At 42.8% G+C, this 15,856-nt stretch overlaps 1 protein-coding gene across 1 annotated transcript in view; it reads right to left on the minus strand.

Moving 5' to 3' along the window:
- Positions 1-15,856, minus strand: part of CFTR (CF transmembrane conductance regulator) — a 180,504-nt gene that overhangs the window by 101,975 nt on the left and 62,673 nt on the right. Inside the window, exons 7-10 of the mRNA XM_045288937.1 lie at positions 15,356-15,481; positions 9,346-9,592; positions 8,073-8,165; positions 2,544-2,726 (exon numbers count right to left, since the gene is read on the minus strand). Of these exons, the coding sequence (XP_045144872.1) occupies positions 2,544-2,726; positions 8,073-8,165; positions 9,346-9,592; positions 15,356-15,481 (649 nt within the window). The remainder of the gene's footprint in view (positions 1-2,543; positions 2,727-8,072; positions 8,166-9,345; positions 9,593-15,355; positions 15,482-15,856) is intronic.

A 15,856-nucleotide genomic window follows, 5' to 3' on the forward strand; every position in this document is an offset into this window, starting at 1 on the left:
GAAGCAGATGACTTCACCTCTAATCCTAATCAGTAGGGTTACAATGGAAGGTCTTGGACAGAGTGGGGAAATGTAGAAGAAAATTCAAAACCACAAAAAAGATCAGAGTTATTGGTCTGATAGAGACTGGTGGAACCCAAGACTATGGCGCTTAGACACCCTTCAAATCTGAAAGCAAAGCCACCCCCGTGCAGCCAGACAGCAAACACACCTTCAAGGAGAACAAACCCCACCAGGGGGGAAGGTTCACCTCAGAGCAACCAACTACAGATGAACAAAACCAACCTAAACACGAAGTTCAGAAGGCAGAAGGAGACAGGTGAATGGAACGGGAAGCTGCAACTAATGGCATGAGCAGAGCTTACATCAAATGTTGAGTGGGAAAATTTCTGTAAGCGTCCACTTAAATCACAATAAGATATTCACATAAAAATACATATAAGGTAGAAACGAGAATCCCGAGCCGAGCACTTAACCACTGCACCACCAGCCCTCCTTCTGTAACTCCATCCAAATTTATGGACCCAACCCTATGATTAGACAGTTAGGATTTTCCCCAACTTTTGGCTATTGCGAAGAGAGTAGTGACAACTATCTTTATATGCAACTTCTGTGTGCATTATTTAGTATACAAAATATGAAAATAGAAAATATGAAATAAGGAAACATCAGGATACAAGTCAACAAATGGAGTGGGTGGAATTTAACTGAAAATACTCATGTGCTCTTATTCCTGATTATGCTTTGGCTAGACTTATTGTGAAATAATATTATAAAATGCCCATTCCCCATACTAAGAAATGGGACTCAACTAGATAGACTTGGCATTTCCATTTCTCAGAAGGAATTAATTATTCCCAATGAGCCACTGCCTTCGTCTGACTCTGTCTTCAAAGTTGCTTCCCATAAAATGTGATGACAACTCCAACCGGCAATTATCTGATCATCAATTCCCTAATAGAACTGCCAGAGATTTAATTGCTGGTAAGTCTTGTAAATTCCTAAAGCTATTCTGTTTCTGTTTTGTTTTGTTTGCACAGCTCTGTTTTGCCTACCTCCCGGAGACTCCATCGTAAGCACATAAACACAAAGCGAACGTTGAAAGTTCGATGAAACACAGCCACTTGCCTCCCGCTCCTTTCACAAGTCAGTATCTTCATTTAGACGACCTTTAACTCTTACCTGCCTCGGACATGTTGTCAGGAGGGACCAGTTACTGAGAAGGGCTTTATGTTTGGTAATGCAGATGGCAGCGAAGGAGGGGAAACCCCGCCACAAGATGGCTGGACACAATGGCTCCATCAATAGGCTCAGGCATCAGAACAACTATAAGGATGGCGCAGGACTGTACAGTGTTTTGCTCTGTGGCACTTTGCTTCCCCAGGCTAACACTAAATTCTTTAAAACCTGGTTCTCCGTTTTAGTTATTGGGCTTTCAGGAAGGAGCCTCTCATTTTCTATTTGCATTTCCAGCTTCATCTTATACCAGCCCTGCTTTTGTCTTTGTCCCTGTACTTTGTCCTGGGCTTGAATTCTAGACTAGCTCTTTAAAAAATGCCAAGAAACCTTTTCTCCCATTTCTAGAAGACCCAACCACTAAAATAACAGTCAAATGGGATCAAAGATCCCTTCGGATTCCTTGACCCTCAGATATTGGTCTGAGTGGCTGAAAAAGAAGGAAAAGTAAAACTGAAGTGGACTTGGAATCTTTAATAACTTATACATTCATTTCAAACATAGGTGGGAAAATGGAACAAAGATCTATTTTCATAGACAAAGCAAATGCCTGCCAACCTTAGTAACTCATGCCATTCCATATAAGTTGGTTCCTTTATACCCTTTAAATTCATTTGGTTAAAGAGAGCAAGTGTTTATGATCTGAATGATAGCTCCTACGTTTGCAAAATCATTATAAAGTCACTGGCTTCTTAGTCATCTCCTCTCTTAATAGCGAAGTTTGGTCATTTTTTGCTTTCTACCCTTTTAAGTTTTATCTGATATATCTCCAAAAATCCTTGGGGTTTGAGGAAGAGAGAGAGGAGGCTGACCAAAACTCATACTTTTATGAGTAAATTAATATTCCTATGCATTCTTTCAAAAAAGTTACCCTACTCAATAACTTCCCTGCATAATGTCTCATAAGCAAGTGTGAGTCCCTTCTCCAAAATTCTAATGCCAACAAAATGAACAACTTTTGTCTGTGTGGTTACTGAGATAAGCATCGAAGTTATGATTTGCCTGGACCAGGGCTGAGAAGGTATCTGTCTACATGCTCACCATGTGCATGCCCTGTCACGGTTGGGTACGACACGAAGCATAAATATGTAGAAGAAAAGTCACTGAGAATAATAGGAAGAAACAAAGACCAGAGGAAATTAACAGCAGAACAGGTTACATTATTACCATACTACATCCAAGCATCTCCCTGATACGCCACTCATGAATTCTTTAAAACAGCTTCTTCTAAAACAAATGAGCTAGAAAAAGAAAGGAGGCATAGGTGTCAAATTAAGTGTTTACTAACAAGAAATAAAATAGACAACCTTGCCTGCTCCAGTAGACCCAGCAACTGCCAACAGCTGTCCTTTCTCGATCTTGAAATTGATGTCCCTGAGCACAGGAGTGCCGAGTAGTGCGAAGTTACTGAAGAAGAGGCTGCTGTCACCATTGGGGATGTCGCTGTTGTTATTATTTTGTTTTGCTTTCTCAAGTAATTCCCCAAATCCCTGTGGGGAAAAAAATACAAAGGAAAAGAAAAGATGGGTTTCTCAGAGATTTTTAGTATTTATGTTATGAATAATTAGTTTTAACAGTGGCACGTGAACCAACACACACGTAATTACATAGTACATGATTTCTAGGGCACATCATTCCAAGGCATTTGAAATTCATAGTCATAGCATTTGATGGAGACATAATTTCCCTTTTTCTCAGATCTGTTTCAACCATTGAATTAAATTAGAGGTCTAATGAGTATATGTATTACACATTTCCTAAATGCTCAGTAAACAAATAATTACTAGTTAATTCTCAATAATGTATGAAGCAGATGACTTCACCTCTAATCCTAATCAGTAGGGTTACAATGGAAGGTCTTGGACAGAGTGGGGAAATGTAGAAGAAAATTCAAAACCACAAAAAAGATCAGAGTTATTGGTCTGATAGAGACTGGTGGAACCCAAGACTATGGCGCTTAGACACCCTTCAAATCTGAAAGCAAAGCCACCCCCGTGCAGCCAGACAGCAAACACACCTTCAAGGAGAACAAACCCCACCAGGGGGGAAGGTTCACCTCAGAGCAACCAACTACAGATGAACAAAACCAACCTAAACACGAAGTTCAGAAGGCAGAAGGAGACAGGTGAATAGAAACGGGCAGCTGCAACTAATGGCCTGAGCAGAGCTTACATCAAATGTTGAGTGGGAAACTTTCTGTAAGCGTCCACTTAAATCACAATAAGATATTCACATAAAAATACATATAAGGTAGAAACGATAATCCCATCGTTCACAGCTGTCAGCTGTGACTCAGACAGACCAAATGACTAAAGTCCCATAACTGACAGGTGGGATTGCCACCCACATCTGACTTCTACGCTGACACAGCAGTAAGAGCATCCTCCCAGAAGCTGCACTCTTCTCTGTGAGTGCTTTGTGTTGAGTAAAAATGGAATGAAATTGCCTGAGTTCAAATGAATTCCACTAAATCCCTGAATGGTGTAAGCAGTTTGTGCTTAACTGCTAACTTAAAGGCTGGGGTTCAAACCTACCCAGTGATATCATGGGGGGAAAGGCCTGGCAGTCGGTTTCCCTTACGATCACAGCAATTCCGTTTTATAAAAAATGAGTTCCAGCTACTAGTAAGAGTAGCTGGGGAGAAGGAATGTGAAAATTTTGAAAATTGCCAGCCTCGTGGTTAACACTAGAAGAATCCTGGTGGTCCAGTGGGTAGGAGCTGCGTTCCTAATGTCAAGGTCAGCAAGTCAAAACCCCTTGCTACTCTTCAGAAGCGAGGTGAAGCTTTCTGCTCCCATACGAAGTTATAGTATAGGAAACCCACAGGGGCCGTTCTAGCCTTCCCGATAGGGTCTCTATGAGTCAGAACCACCTTGATCAATGGCAGAGAGTGTGGTTGGTTGGTTGGTTTGATTGCTAACATCCTGGAAAGCCATGGGATTATTGGGGGGAGGGAGAGCCAAATCTACTGCCATTGAATTGATTCCAACTCATAGCCAGCCACCCAATATAGAGTTTCACAGGCTTTGTAAATCTTTATAGGACCGGACAACCTCCTCTTTATCCTGTGTGGCAGCTAATAGGTTGGAACCAGCAGACTTGCAGTTAGCAGTCCGTGGCCCACCTGGCAGTGCCACCAGGGTTCCTAGTGGTCTGCCAGCTAAGCCAGCAGCCCCTGTGGCACAAAGCATCATCCAGGAGGATCTCTAGCATATAATTAAGGGAATCTATTCCCAGGCCCTCTGCATCCAGATGTTCTCTTTTCTAAAATCAATCAGCCTAAGAACCCGCCTGCTGTCTGTCATTCCTCCTTCCCCGTCTCCACTCTCACAATCAGGAGAGAAGGATTGGGAGTCTGAGAAACCTAGGATGATTTTTAACTCTGCCCAAACAAGTTATGTAAACTTGTTCTAGTTACTTGAACTCTCTAAACCTCAGCTTCCTAATGCGTAAATGGAAATGATGTTACATGCTTCCAGCATCGGCTTGAGACAGGAGTCAGCTTCCTAACACGTAAAGAGAAACGAGTTTACGTATTCAGGTTTAGAGTGAGGGAGTCATATGTAATACTTATCAGGGTCCTGTCTCTTCGGCAATCAGGTAGATAGCAATGTCATCCAACAGGAGAAAGAAGATACTGGAAGATGGAGTAAGGAATATGGCATGCACAAAGGACATGTACAGGAAAATACATGTGTCAAGCCCAGGAAAGAAATCTGGTGACAGATTTGGGTTTGAGAGTCATCAGTGCATCGGCAGCAGCTGCATCTGCATGAGGTCACCCTCAGAGATCATGAAATGCTATAAGGAGACGGAGCTGGAGACCCAGAGTCCCATGGCCACCGCAGTGGCAGTCAAGGCAGATTTAAGAAGCCACGGTCTGAGGATTAAACGATTTAGAAAGAGTGGTTCACTAAAATGAAGCTGAAACATAGTTCAGTCCAACTAAAAGAAAGGAAGCATCCAGGGAGAAGGATGGGCCTCATGGTCAACAAGAAGGCCGTCTGCTGTCAGTGCGCAGTCACCAGGAGCGACTGGTGAAGGAAGGAGGAATGATTTGGAAGGGCGTGGTAAAGGGAATTAAGGACAAATGAACAAATTTCTAAGAAAGTTAAGCAGCCCAATTAAGACTGAAACAATAAACGTATGAAACTGGCAAGTGACTGGAGAGGATGCTCTTCCCCTGCAGCACCTCCCTTGCCAGAACTGATCACGTGTGTGCTCTACAGAGAAGGAAAAGAAACGGAGTGTGCTGCTGAGAGAAGTGCCCCATGATTGGTCTGGGATTAAGAAGAGAATAAGCCAAGAGGTGTCCAGCAGGACATCCAAGTCAAGACCTTCGAAATCTTGATGAAGCTGAAAGTCAGTCAAGGTGGGAGAAGGGCACCATGATTAAGCACTTGACTGCTAACTCAAAGCTCGGCCATTCACTCTCCCTCGGGGAAAAGATTGAAGAAGCCCTGGGAGGCAGTTTTACTCTGTCCTATGGAGCCCTGACGGTGCAGTGGTTACACGCTGGGCTGCTAACTACAAGGTCAGCAGTTCGAAACCACCAGGCCCCCCTCAGGGGAAAGATAGGGTTTCCTACACCTGTAAAGAGTTATAGTCTCAGAAACGGAGAGGGGAGTTCCACCCTGTCCTATAGGGTCACTATGAGTTCACATCAACTCGATGGCAGTGAGGTGTTTTGTTTTGTTTTTGAAATAAGGGCATGATGAGTTGGAATTGACCCAGTAGCACACAACAAACCATGGAGGTAGGATGGTGAGACTGAGAGAGCTAGGGCATGGGGGCCATGGACAGAGACTTCCAAGCGTGAGGTTTAAGTCTAAGTGCCCACAGAGCTCAGGATAGTACGAGGAAAGGAATGCTTCAGAAGAAGCCACTTGAAAAAGTCCGTTCTAAGGGAAATGCTGGGAGGGTTGTCCGTGCAGATGATGAGGGCTCAGTCAGCGTGGCAGAAGCTTCACGGGCACCGTTATTCAGACGAAGCGCCTCCAGGAGCACCGAGAGGCTTAACAAGTGACATCTCCTCAGAAAGGCTGGAGGAGAGGAGCATGGCCACGGTCAATGAGCTGTCTCTAGAACGTGATATTTGGGTCAAAGTCCAGTTTCAACCCTTGCCAACTCTGTGGCTCGCACCAAGTCCCTTAACTTTTACAAGCCTCTGTTCCTTATTGGTCAAATAGAAGTATTACTGTTCCCAAGGTATGCTGAGAGACCTAAATCAAGGCAAGCGTTCATCCTCCTGTCTGTCGTGCTGTCATGGCTTCAAGCCCGTATGGAGATGGCGTGGCAGAGAAACGGTGGATGTCTGTACCAGGTTTGGAAAACAGCTGTGTGAAAGGAGGAATGAAATGGTCTAACGTCATGTCCCTTCATGACTGGAAGGGTGTTTGAAATGCCTACAAATAAGAAAATAAATCTGATCTGCACACTTGCCTACAAAATAATTTTGGTAGGTAAATAGAGAGTTATTCTCTTACCAACATAATTAGTAACATATTATGAAATCTCAGGGGTCAAGTTACTTATAGAAATGAACCCAGTCTAAGAGAATGTGGAAGCTATAGCAAGATGGCATTGGCTTCGACATTCCTCTAAGCCTAAGTGATAGGGGAATAGGTATTTTACAGGTGTTCTCAATGCCCAAGTGTTGCTTTCCTTAGCGGCTAAGAACTGTTGGCAATATTTACCCTCTGATGTTAAGGAACACGAGAACATATTTAACTGTGAATGAAAATGCATAAAATGAGGAGAAAACAACATATGGGTATATCTCTCTGACATCTTTGTATTGAGCACTGCACATTGATCTGAAACTTGGGATCAGGGAAGATGGCATTTATTGGATGGCTATTTAAGCACATGTGGCTTTGTGGAACACTTTACATAAATTATCCTACTGAATTCTCACAGTACATTTGCAGTGCATATTAATATCACTTACCGTATAGATGGGGCCCAGAGACTCCACAAAGGTAAGTCATAGGATGTATTTACATTGAGACTAAAAAGCAGAGCTAAGATTCAAACCCAGATCTATCTGACTCCAAATCTGTATTTGATGTATTGTTTTTTCTAGACTATGTGACACTCAGGATAAGCCTTAAAATAAAAACTAAGAGACTTCTATTCTGTACTGAATATCCCTTGCCTGGGCATCCACTTCACAGTCTATAAAATAAGTAGTTCCCTCTGCAATTCTCCCAGATGTGCCATAACCCTACATTTACTGTCTGTGGTAGTCACCTGATGTCAATTTAAGGATTAAGAGGGTAGGGGTGGAGTCTAGGATGTCAATCTGGAGATAGCCAATGAGACTTCTGTGGACATGGCCTTCTCCTGAGAATTCTGGGAAATCTTCTTGGAGCCGGGAGACATCTCTCTCTCTGCTACTTCCTGGGAGACACTGCAGAAGACAAGCCACATGGATGCAAACAGACCTTGGAAGCTGGAGAAGTCACAGAGAGACCCCTGCCAGTGCTGAGATGTTTCCAATGACACTGGATCCAAAGACTGTCTACCCACTGGCCTGTGATCTTCTACATTCGGCGTCATTGCATGTTTCATGAGTCTGAAGAGGACTTTATAGAATGGTATCAGACATATGGGCTAATAGCAGACTTATGGACTTGATCTGGACTGGGCTGGGATGCTTTCTCAATGTTCAATTGCTCTTGTATATAAATCTCTTTCTTATACACATATGTGTGTGCATGGATTTGTTTCTCAAGTCTACCCAGACCAGCACTCTGTCCTTTACTATGAATGCCAGATTCGCCCAGAACAAAACGTTTCCATATCTAGAGCAAACCACTTAGACGAAGTCTGACCTCTTCCCAGAAGGCTGTTACGTTTTCCATCACAACATCTGTTGTAGTCAAGTTGTATTCCAAGGTCTGATACTCTTGCTTTTGTAAAAAATCCTATTTATAAAAGAGAGAAAACCACATTGTGAAATAATGTTATTGCATTGTTACATCTGCTTATGATCTAATCATGCTTCATTGGATTTTGTGAATTAAATTGAAATATTGTATCTTGATTTTATAACGATGTTTTTAAAACAATTTACCAAGGATTACAAGGCATCATATATGAAAACATTCTTTAAACATGTGAAGCCTTACAAAGCTGTTTCCACACATTAGATTTTAAAATTAAATCCAGTCTTCCTAACATGATAATGTCTTAACTTTAATGGTAACTCTGAAAAGCATCCTTGAAGCATCCATTAATAGGTCACAATTGAACATTAGGACAGAGAGAAAGCTAATGTCTTCATTTCTACAGTGCCTCTCGATGGACCCTGCTGGCATGCACTCTCTGGGTTTAAATCAGTGTCTAAACATCGGATTTAACTGGTTGAAAAGTCATCAAACCATGATTGTAAAGGGAAGAGCACTATCAGAATTCCTGACTCTCAGGTATATTTTGCTAAGGGAAGTGGAAACAGACGAAGGAACCAAGTCCATGCTCACTGAAGTCTTAACTGTACAAGTCATAGAAACGACCTAGCCCCTGCCTCACGGCTTCCCTTCTCTGCTCCTCACTCTCCCTCTTGATTTTGGTTTCTCTCAAACATGAGTTTGAGATCTGCTTCTCTGTCTCTCTGTTCCTGTTCAGTGACTCCGTGGTCTTGGGGATGCTCTATCTCCAGTCTGCTTCCTGTTGCCCACCTCTCTCTCTCCTTCTTCCCCACAGAGCTGGGAGAGGGTTCACAGAGGACATAAGAGTTATTATGGCTCTGAGCTACATTTACCAATTTGTCCAAATCACAGATCTGAATCTCCCATATTTTCAGGAGCCAAAGAGGTCAGCTAATTGAGGAGAGGGACCGGGTGAGCTGAAGGGAAAGTCTCTCTGAAGGAACAGTTCTTGGAGAGAATTCTCTGTCGTGCAATGACACTATGTTCTTCCATTGCCTCAAGGAGCATCCATTCTGCTCTTCTCCCTCCACCACAGCTGGATATCTATCCCGGGAGGAAGTCCTGTGTTTTCTGAAGCAGGTCTGGGACCCAGATCCATCTCTCGAGAGCTCGCCCACTAAAGCTACCTCTGCTGTTGTTAAACCTTAGGGCACCATGCACCTTGACGCTCCCTTACCTGTATTTTATTTATTGCTGCAAATGAGTCATACCAGGTTTGCACAGCCCAGGGGAACTGCCGAGTGACAGACATGCGCAGAACGATGCAGAATGAAATAGTGGTGAATATTTTTCGAAGGATGATTCCCTTGAGCAGTGCGTAAGGTAGCACAGACAGAAACACCACGAAGAACCCTGAGAAGAAGAAGGCTGAGCTGTTGAAGTATCTCACATAGGCTGCCTTCCGGGTCAGTTTCAGCTCTGTTCTATGGAAAGACAAGCAGATCAGGTTGGATGCTCTGGCACTATTCAATGATCAAGCAGCTTGGAATGTGGAATGTGAATATGGGCTGCAGAGCCAGTCTGCCTTCATTCTAAACCTGGCTCCTACATGCGCTGTGCCACTTGGGAGGAGTAGCTAAACCCCTCTAGGTCCCAGCTTATTTGACAGGGAAATAAACATGGGTCCACTAGTCTCGTGGACCTATATCTTCAAATTGTATGTTTAAATTCTTATGAATATTCCAGTTATCGTTAGCATTATATATTTCTTATTATTATTATACACTTAAGTACTGTGATGTTGATTTTTAAGATTTGTGGTAGACTAATCATTTATGTAGGTGGGTTGATGCTTGAATTAAATGAGAAAATGAAGTGCAGGCTGCAAAACTGACCAAGGAGAGAAAGGGGATATTTGGTGGTTAATCTAAAGGATTCCTCAGACTTTAGAAACTCTAGTTCAACTTTGAGGAACACTGAAAGTAACGTATGAACCATGAAACAAAAACAAAAAACCCTCATTGTCATCCAGTCAATCCCAACTCTTCACAACCCTTCAGAACAGAGTAGAACTGCCCCCTGGGAGTTTTCATGACAGTAAATCTTAACCGAAGTAGAAAGCCTCATCTTCCTCCCTCGGAGAGACTGATGGTTTCGAACTTCTGACCTTTCAGTTAAGAGTCCAACTCTAACCCACTGTGCCACCAGGGCTCCTGTTTTATAAACCGTGGGTGAGTGCTTATCACCATAATCTGCTGTTGTTGAATCTACTCAGGTAGATTCCACCTGTGATTCCAACAGGTGACTCCACCTGTTGTTCATAAATCTACTCGTGGAGTCTTCTTGGCTGCAACCTTTACCGACGCAGAGTTCCAGGCTGTATTCCGCAGGGCCACAGGGTAAGTTAAAACCTAACATCTTCATGACAGAAGCCAAGAGCAAACTTTCTGCACCAGCTAAAGACCTCAAACCTTAGCACAGGTAGCAATCACCTGAGAAAGGTGCTAAAACGGCAGCACCTCAGATCCATCTCCCAGAGATACTGACTGTGAGTCTGCTGGGAGTTCCAGAAGCTGTGTTTGTATGAACTCATGTACATCTTTAGCAGGTGATTCCAGAAGAGTCAGGACCATAGATACTGTGCCCTCTTGCTCTCATTGCCATACAGCTGTTTCAATCATTTACATTTACACATCTGTTGCATGATTCCTGCTTAGAGTATTGAAAAGCAAGGATATTACTTTAAGGATTACGGTGCACCTGACCCAAGCCATGGCATTTTCCTTTGCTGCCTATGCATGCGAACGCTGGGCACTGAGTACGGAAGGCTGAAGAAGAACGGACACATATGAATCAAGGTGCTGGAGAAGAATACTGAAAGCACCGCGTACTGCTAAAAAGGCAAATGTGTCTGGGAACGAGTATAGCCAGAGTGTTCCTTCGAGGGAAGATGGCAAGACTTTGTCTTACAGACTTCGGACATGTTGTCAGGACTGACCAGTCCCTGGAGGAGGACATCACGCTTGGGAAAGTGGGGGGCAGGAAAAAAAGAGGAAGGTCCTAGACAAGAGGGATTAACACAGTGGCTTCAACAATGAACTCAAACCCAAGAACAATTGTGCATATGGTGCAGGACCAGGCAGGGTTTCAGTCTACTGTGTCTAGGGTCCTTATGAGTCACAACTGATTCCGTGGCCTAAACAACAACAATATTATATTCTATTTTCAACCATCTAGTGTAAACTGCAAATATAAATATTTCCCTTCCTTTTTTTAAACATGCATGTTGTTATTGTTAGGTGGCATCAATTCGATTTTCGAGTCATCTGAGGGGGCTTCAGAAAGTTCGTGGAGCAACAGAATTGAAATACAAGGGAGTTTTTCTACGATCTTTGTGAAACCCCACATGACAGAACAGAGCTGCCCCCATTGGATTCCATAGACTGTAATCTTTGTGGAAGCAGCTCATCAGGTTTTTTCCCCTCTCAGAGCTACTTGGTGGGTTTGAACTGCTGACCTTTCTATTAGCAGCCAAAAAAGGTTTAAATGGTCCAACAAGAAGTGCAAAGAGGATGGAACAAACAGAAGGCAGTGTTGCCTTGCACCTTCACTCTTCCAGAAGCCATGAAAGTTGGATGTGGGAGTGGGATGCTGCCCACGCAGTCCTTGTGTTCAGACAGAGGACTTGGGTGGGAGGGGGCAATAGCTATGCCTGGGCCTCGTGCAGGGGCTGCCAGGCAATGCCTGTATACTTCAGAAAGCAATGCTCCTACTCAAGTGCAAATCTCAGAGGAAACCTTGTTGTCTTCCCTGTCTAGAGTCTAAAGGAAAAGAAAGGTAATCCTGAGCTGGTGACTCACAGACTCACATACGCCTCCCTCAATGATGTGCTACCAGAGGGAAATGAGGATTTCGGAATCCAAGCTGGGGGTGCATCCAAGGTCTGTCAGTTGCTGGCAACGCCATCTTCAGCAACTTGTTCTTCCCCTGCTGTTAGGGAGTCAGCGTCTACAGAGGACTTGGCCCCTCCTTGAAGAGTGGCGGTCAAGATGAAGGGACAGCACAGCAGAGGGTCCAGCTCTTAATGGACAACCTACTTCCTTTCCCCTCCATGGGAGAAGAAAAGGAATGGTGTTGATTCAGTTGGTAGTCCTAAAATGCTAGAAAACGGTTTCCAACTGCTTTACAAAACTGTTACCAAATGGATCAGAAATGTTATCAAGATTGTCCTGGATGTGAAATTTATTTTAAAATAGCCACACACAAAAATAGAAGTTGTACGACAAGACATGAAAAGGACAACCTAATGGTGACACCTGGGGAGAGAGCGAGACCATGTCTAGGAATCACCCAGAACACAGTTGGCCCCACAATAAAGTCACCAACACTTTAGGAGTCATAAAAAAAATAAATAAAGTTTCTCCAGTGATTTTATTACCAAAGGGCAATAAAAAAGGAGGGATGCACGGAGTTTTGTACAGCCTTTTGTCCCCATGCAGCAGTGGCCCAGGCCAAGGAAATCATGCCTTTGAAGTTCACCCCGCCAATCTCTCTGAGAACATTATATTTGTTCTCTTGAGTAGACTCAATTCCTACTTTCCCATATTTACATCAGCACTTTTCAGCCTCTTCTGGTAACAATTTCATGCCAGATTAAGAAAGTAGATTATACAAGGCACAGCTAAACATTTGCTACGAGAATTGGCCATACAGAAATGCACAGCAGAAAGAATGGGTTTCCTGCTTTGAGAAAGAGAGAGAGACAGCCTCAGTTCAAGACAAGTCCGCTCCAAGAATGATTTCTTGCAAGGCCTGAAAACCATGGATTGTCTGCTATTCTCTGGGGCTCTTTGTCCGTAGGGAGAAGAGTGGCCCAGGAGACACCTGAGACTGGACACTCACTGTTAACGGCAACAACAATGTCTCCAACTACACATTTCCCCAAGAGCTTTATGGATGTTTCTGGAAAGAAAATGCCATTCCTTTCCTGGATTAGCCATGGAAGGCATAACAAAAACAGATGACCAGTAAGTGTGTTGGGGAAATAAATACTCTTTTACGCTTTCTGTTTACATGGCAAAGGACTTAACATTTCAGCATTGCCTTTGTTGTTCCCATCGCACACCTGCAGCACAGGTGCCTTGTCTACTGGAACGAGAACCCTGAGTGCCTGGCAGCCCACAGTCACATCATCCTAAGAGGGACTCTTCCTTTGTGTGTTTTTTTCTGTCTCATGGACCACGTCTACTGAAGTAATTTGTCCCTTTCACAAACAGACATCTTCAAAACAGTATGTCTACCCGCTCTACGTCTCCTAGAATTTTGTCTGACTATTGCGTGTAAAACATTGAGTTTAACTACAGAAAAATGTGGTCTCATGGCCACGGAAATGCCCTGCCTTAAATTCAACCCAACATTAGTTTCAAAACCACATCTCAATCTGTACTGTACTGTACTTAAAAAATTTTTTTTTGACTGAATGTGAGCTGTACTAATCAGTGAAAGCAAAAAGTTATCTGCGGTGAAACCGGACTAGAGCCAGGTGCCAAACGCTGATTCTATTTTATAAAGTGGCTTTGATGACTTGAATCCACAGAGCTTTAAGTGAAGGATTTCTAAGAGCAGAGTTTATGGATTATTCTTAACTTAAGAAAGAGTAAACACCTTTTAATCAAATGGAGGTGGTGGTGGCTTTAATCTGTCAAGCTGATAACATAAGTGAAATGCTGTCATAGAGAGTCTTTTCTTTGGTTCAGAGTCATACACGACTCAATTCTGGTTGGTTTGTTTAAGGTTTCTTTTTTCTCATTTGATTGGGAGCTGTTGCAGATGTTATAACAAGCCATAATTCATTTAGATCAAGCATAATTGTACCCCTGCTAAAACCATCAATTTCAAAACATTTTCTTTCTTCTTGAACTTTTTGATGACAGCTCTCCTTTATTCCCTCCCTCCTCCACGTCCCCTTCTGGGAACTATTATTATTATTATTATTATTATTCGCCATATCTTCACCATCCAATGTATTCATTCACCTACAGTTCTGTTATTTGTTCCCCTCACATGGGGTTATACAGTCATCACTGCTATCAGTTCCCCGTTTTCCCTCCTCCCCTCCCTCTAGTCCAGTACCCACAGGGAACCATTACTCTCATTTCTGTTTCTGAAGGGTTGTCTATTTTGGATTTCATGCATCACCCAATCTTAAATTATACAAATGAACATACAGAAGTCTAACAAGATTAATGAGGTCAAGCAAAGACCATAATGATGAGGGGAGGAAATATTAAAGAACTAAAGGATAAGTGAGTATTTCATCAGTGTTATACTGCACCCTGGATATGGCATCCCTTCCGCTCCATTCCTGACTGCAGGAAGAGCAATGGGGACTTGCAGGAGGGGCGCCTTTGGGTCACAAATGCTGAGGACTATAAGGGCCTAAGTGTTGTTACGTAAGCGGGTCCCAGGCTATGGAACCCTGAAGATATGGGGACTGGACTGATGTCGTTTTCTCTATTTAACAAAAAGAGATACTCATCTACTCTGGGTCAGGGCAACAGTTAGACTTGAAACTATTTGGATGGTCTTTCTTCTGTCATTGTTTTTCTGTTGGTGTCTACCTATATAAGAGAGGCAGGATAAGCGATCCAAGGAGACAGGTAAGGGACTGATGGTTTGGGAGGCATGGGGAGGGAGGGAAGGCAGGGGAAGGGGAGTGGTGAGTCAGTAATGACAGGGACAGGGAGTAGCAAGGGTTCTCAAATTGACGGTGAGGAGGATGTAGTTCCTGGTTGTGTTTGATCAATTGAAACATATCCGAGAGGAATTACTGAGAGGTGAATGATGGGTAAATATGATAGTGGGGCAGGAGAAAAGAAAAAGAGGAAATAAGAAAATAAAAATTATATATAGGTATAAATATAGATATGCATACATGTAAATATATTAAAAAGTGTATGTCTCTGTGTGTGTGTGTATATATATATATATATATATATATATATATATACACACACACACACAAATACAACAAGGAAGCAAATGGACTTTGGACCTCTAAATCTTACCTCAGTACAAGAACAGTTTGTTCTAATACTGTGGCATTATATGATACTTACCTTCCCAATATGACCACTTAAGGTTTTAACTATTCTCAGGAAACCCTATATGAGAGTCAGATATCCAGTATGACATCACCATTTTTAAAAGACATTTCAATAGATACTGAAATTAGTAAACTGACTTACTGTTTTAGGTTTTCAATCATTTTTTCCATTGCTTCCTCCCAGCAGTATGCCTTCACAGATTGGATATTTTCAATCATTTCAGAAGTGATCACAAGTCTCTCATTGATCTTCCCAGCTCTCTTATCCCTGGCAATGAATGAATGGTGAATGAAGGAATCTAAAATTTAGCAAAGGCAAGTCGACGGATTCCCTAAGAAACGGTTCCCCCTCTTAGAAAAAAAAAATCATGTTTTACAATAAGATATAGGAGTCGGCATTTAGTGATCAAATAAGTGGTAGCAAAAATAAAAGCTGTCACTTAGCAAACACCTCCTCTATACCCAGCACTGTATTAGACTAAGTCCATGCCCTATCTCCATGCCCTATCTCTAATCTTCACGACAGATCATGAGTGGCACGTGCTACCTCAGTTTCAAAGGTAACAAAAGGAAACAACAACTAGAGATTCGGGGTGGCAAAGTCACTGTACTGAAGTCACATAGTAGGAAGCTATGCAGCCGT

This window comes from Echinops telfairi, unplaced genomic scaffold (assembly GCF_000313985.2).
Source record: "Echinops telfairi isolate 266 unplaced genomic scaffold, ASM31398v2 ScPeMD7_23;HRSCAF=83, whole genome shotgun sequence".
Taxonomy (NCBI): Eukaryota; Metazoa; Chordata; class Mammalia; order Afrosoricida; family Tenrecidae; genus Echinops; species Echinops telfairi.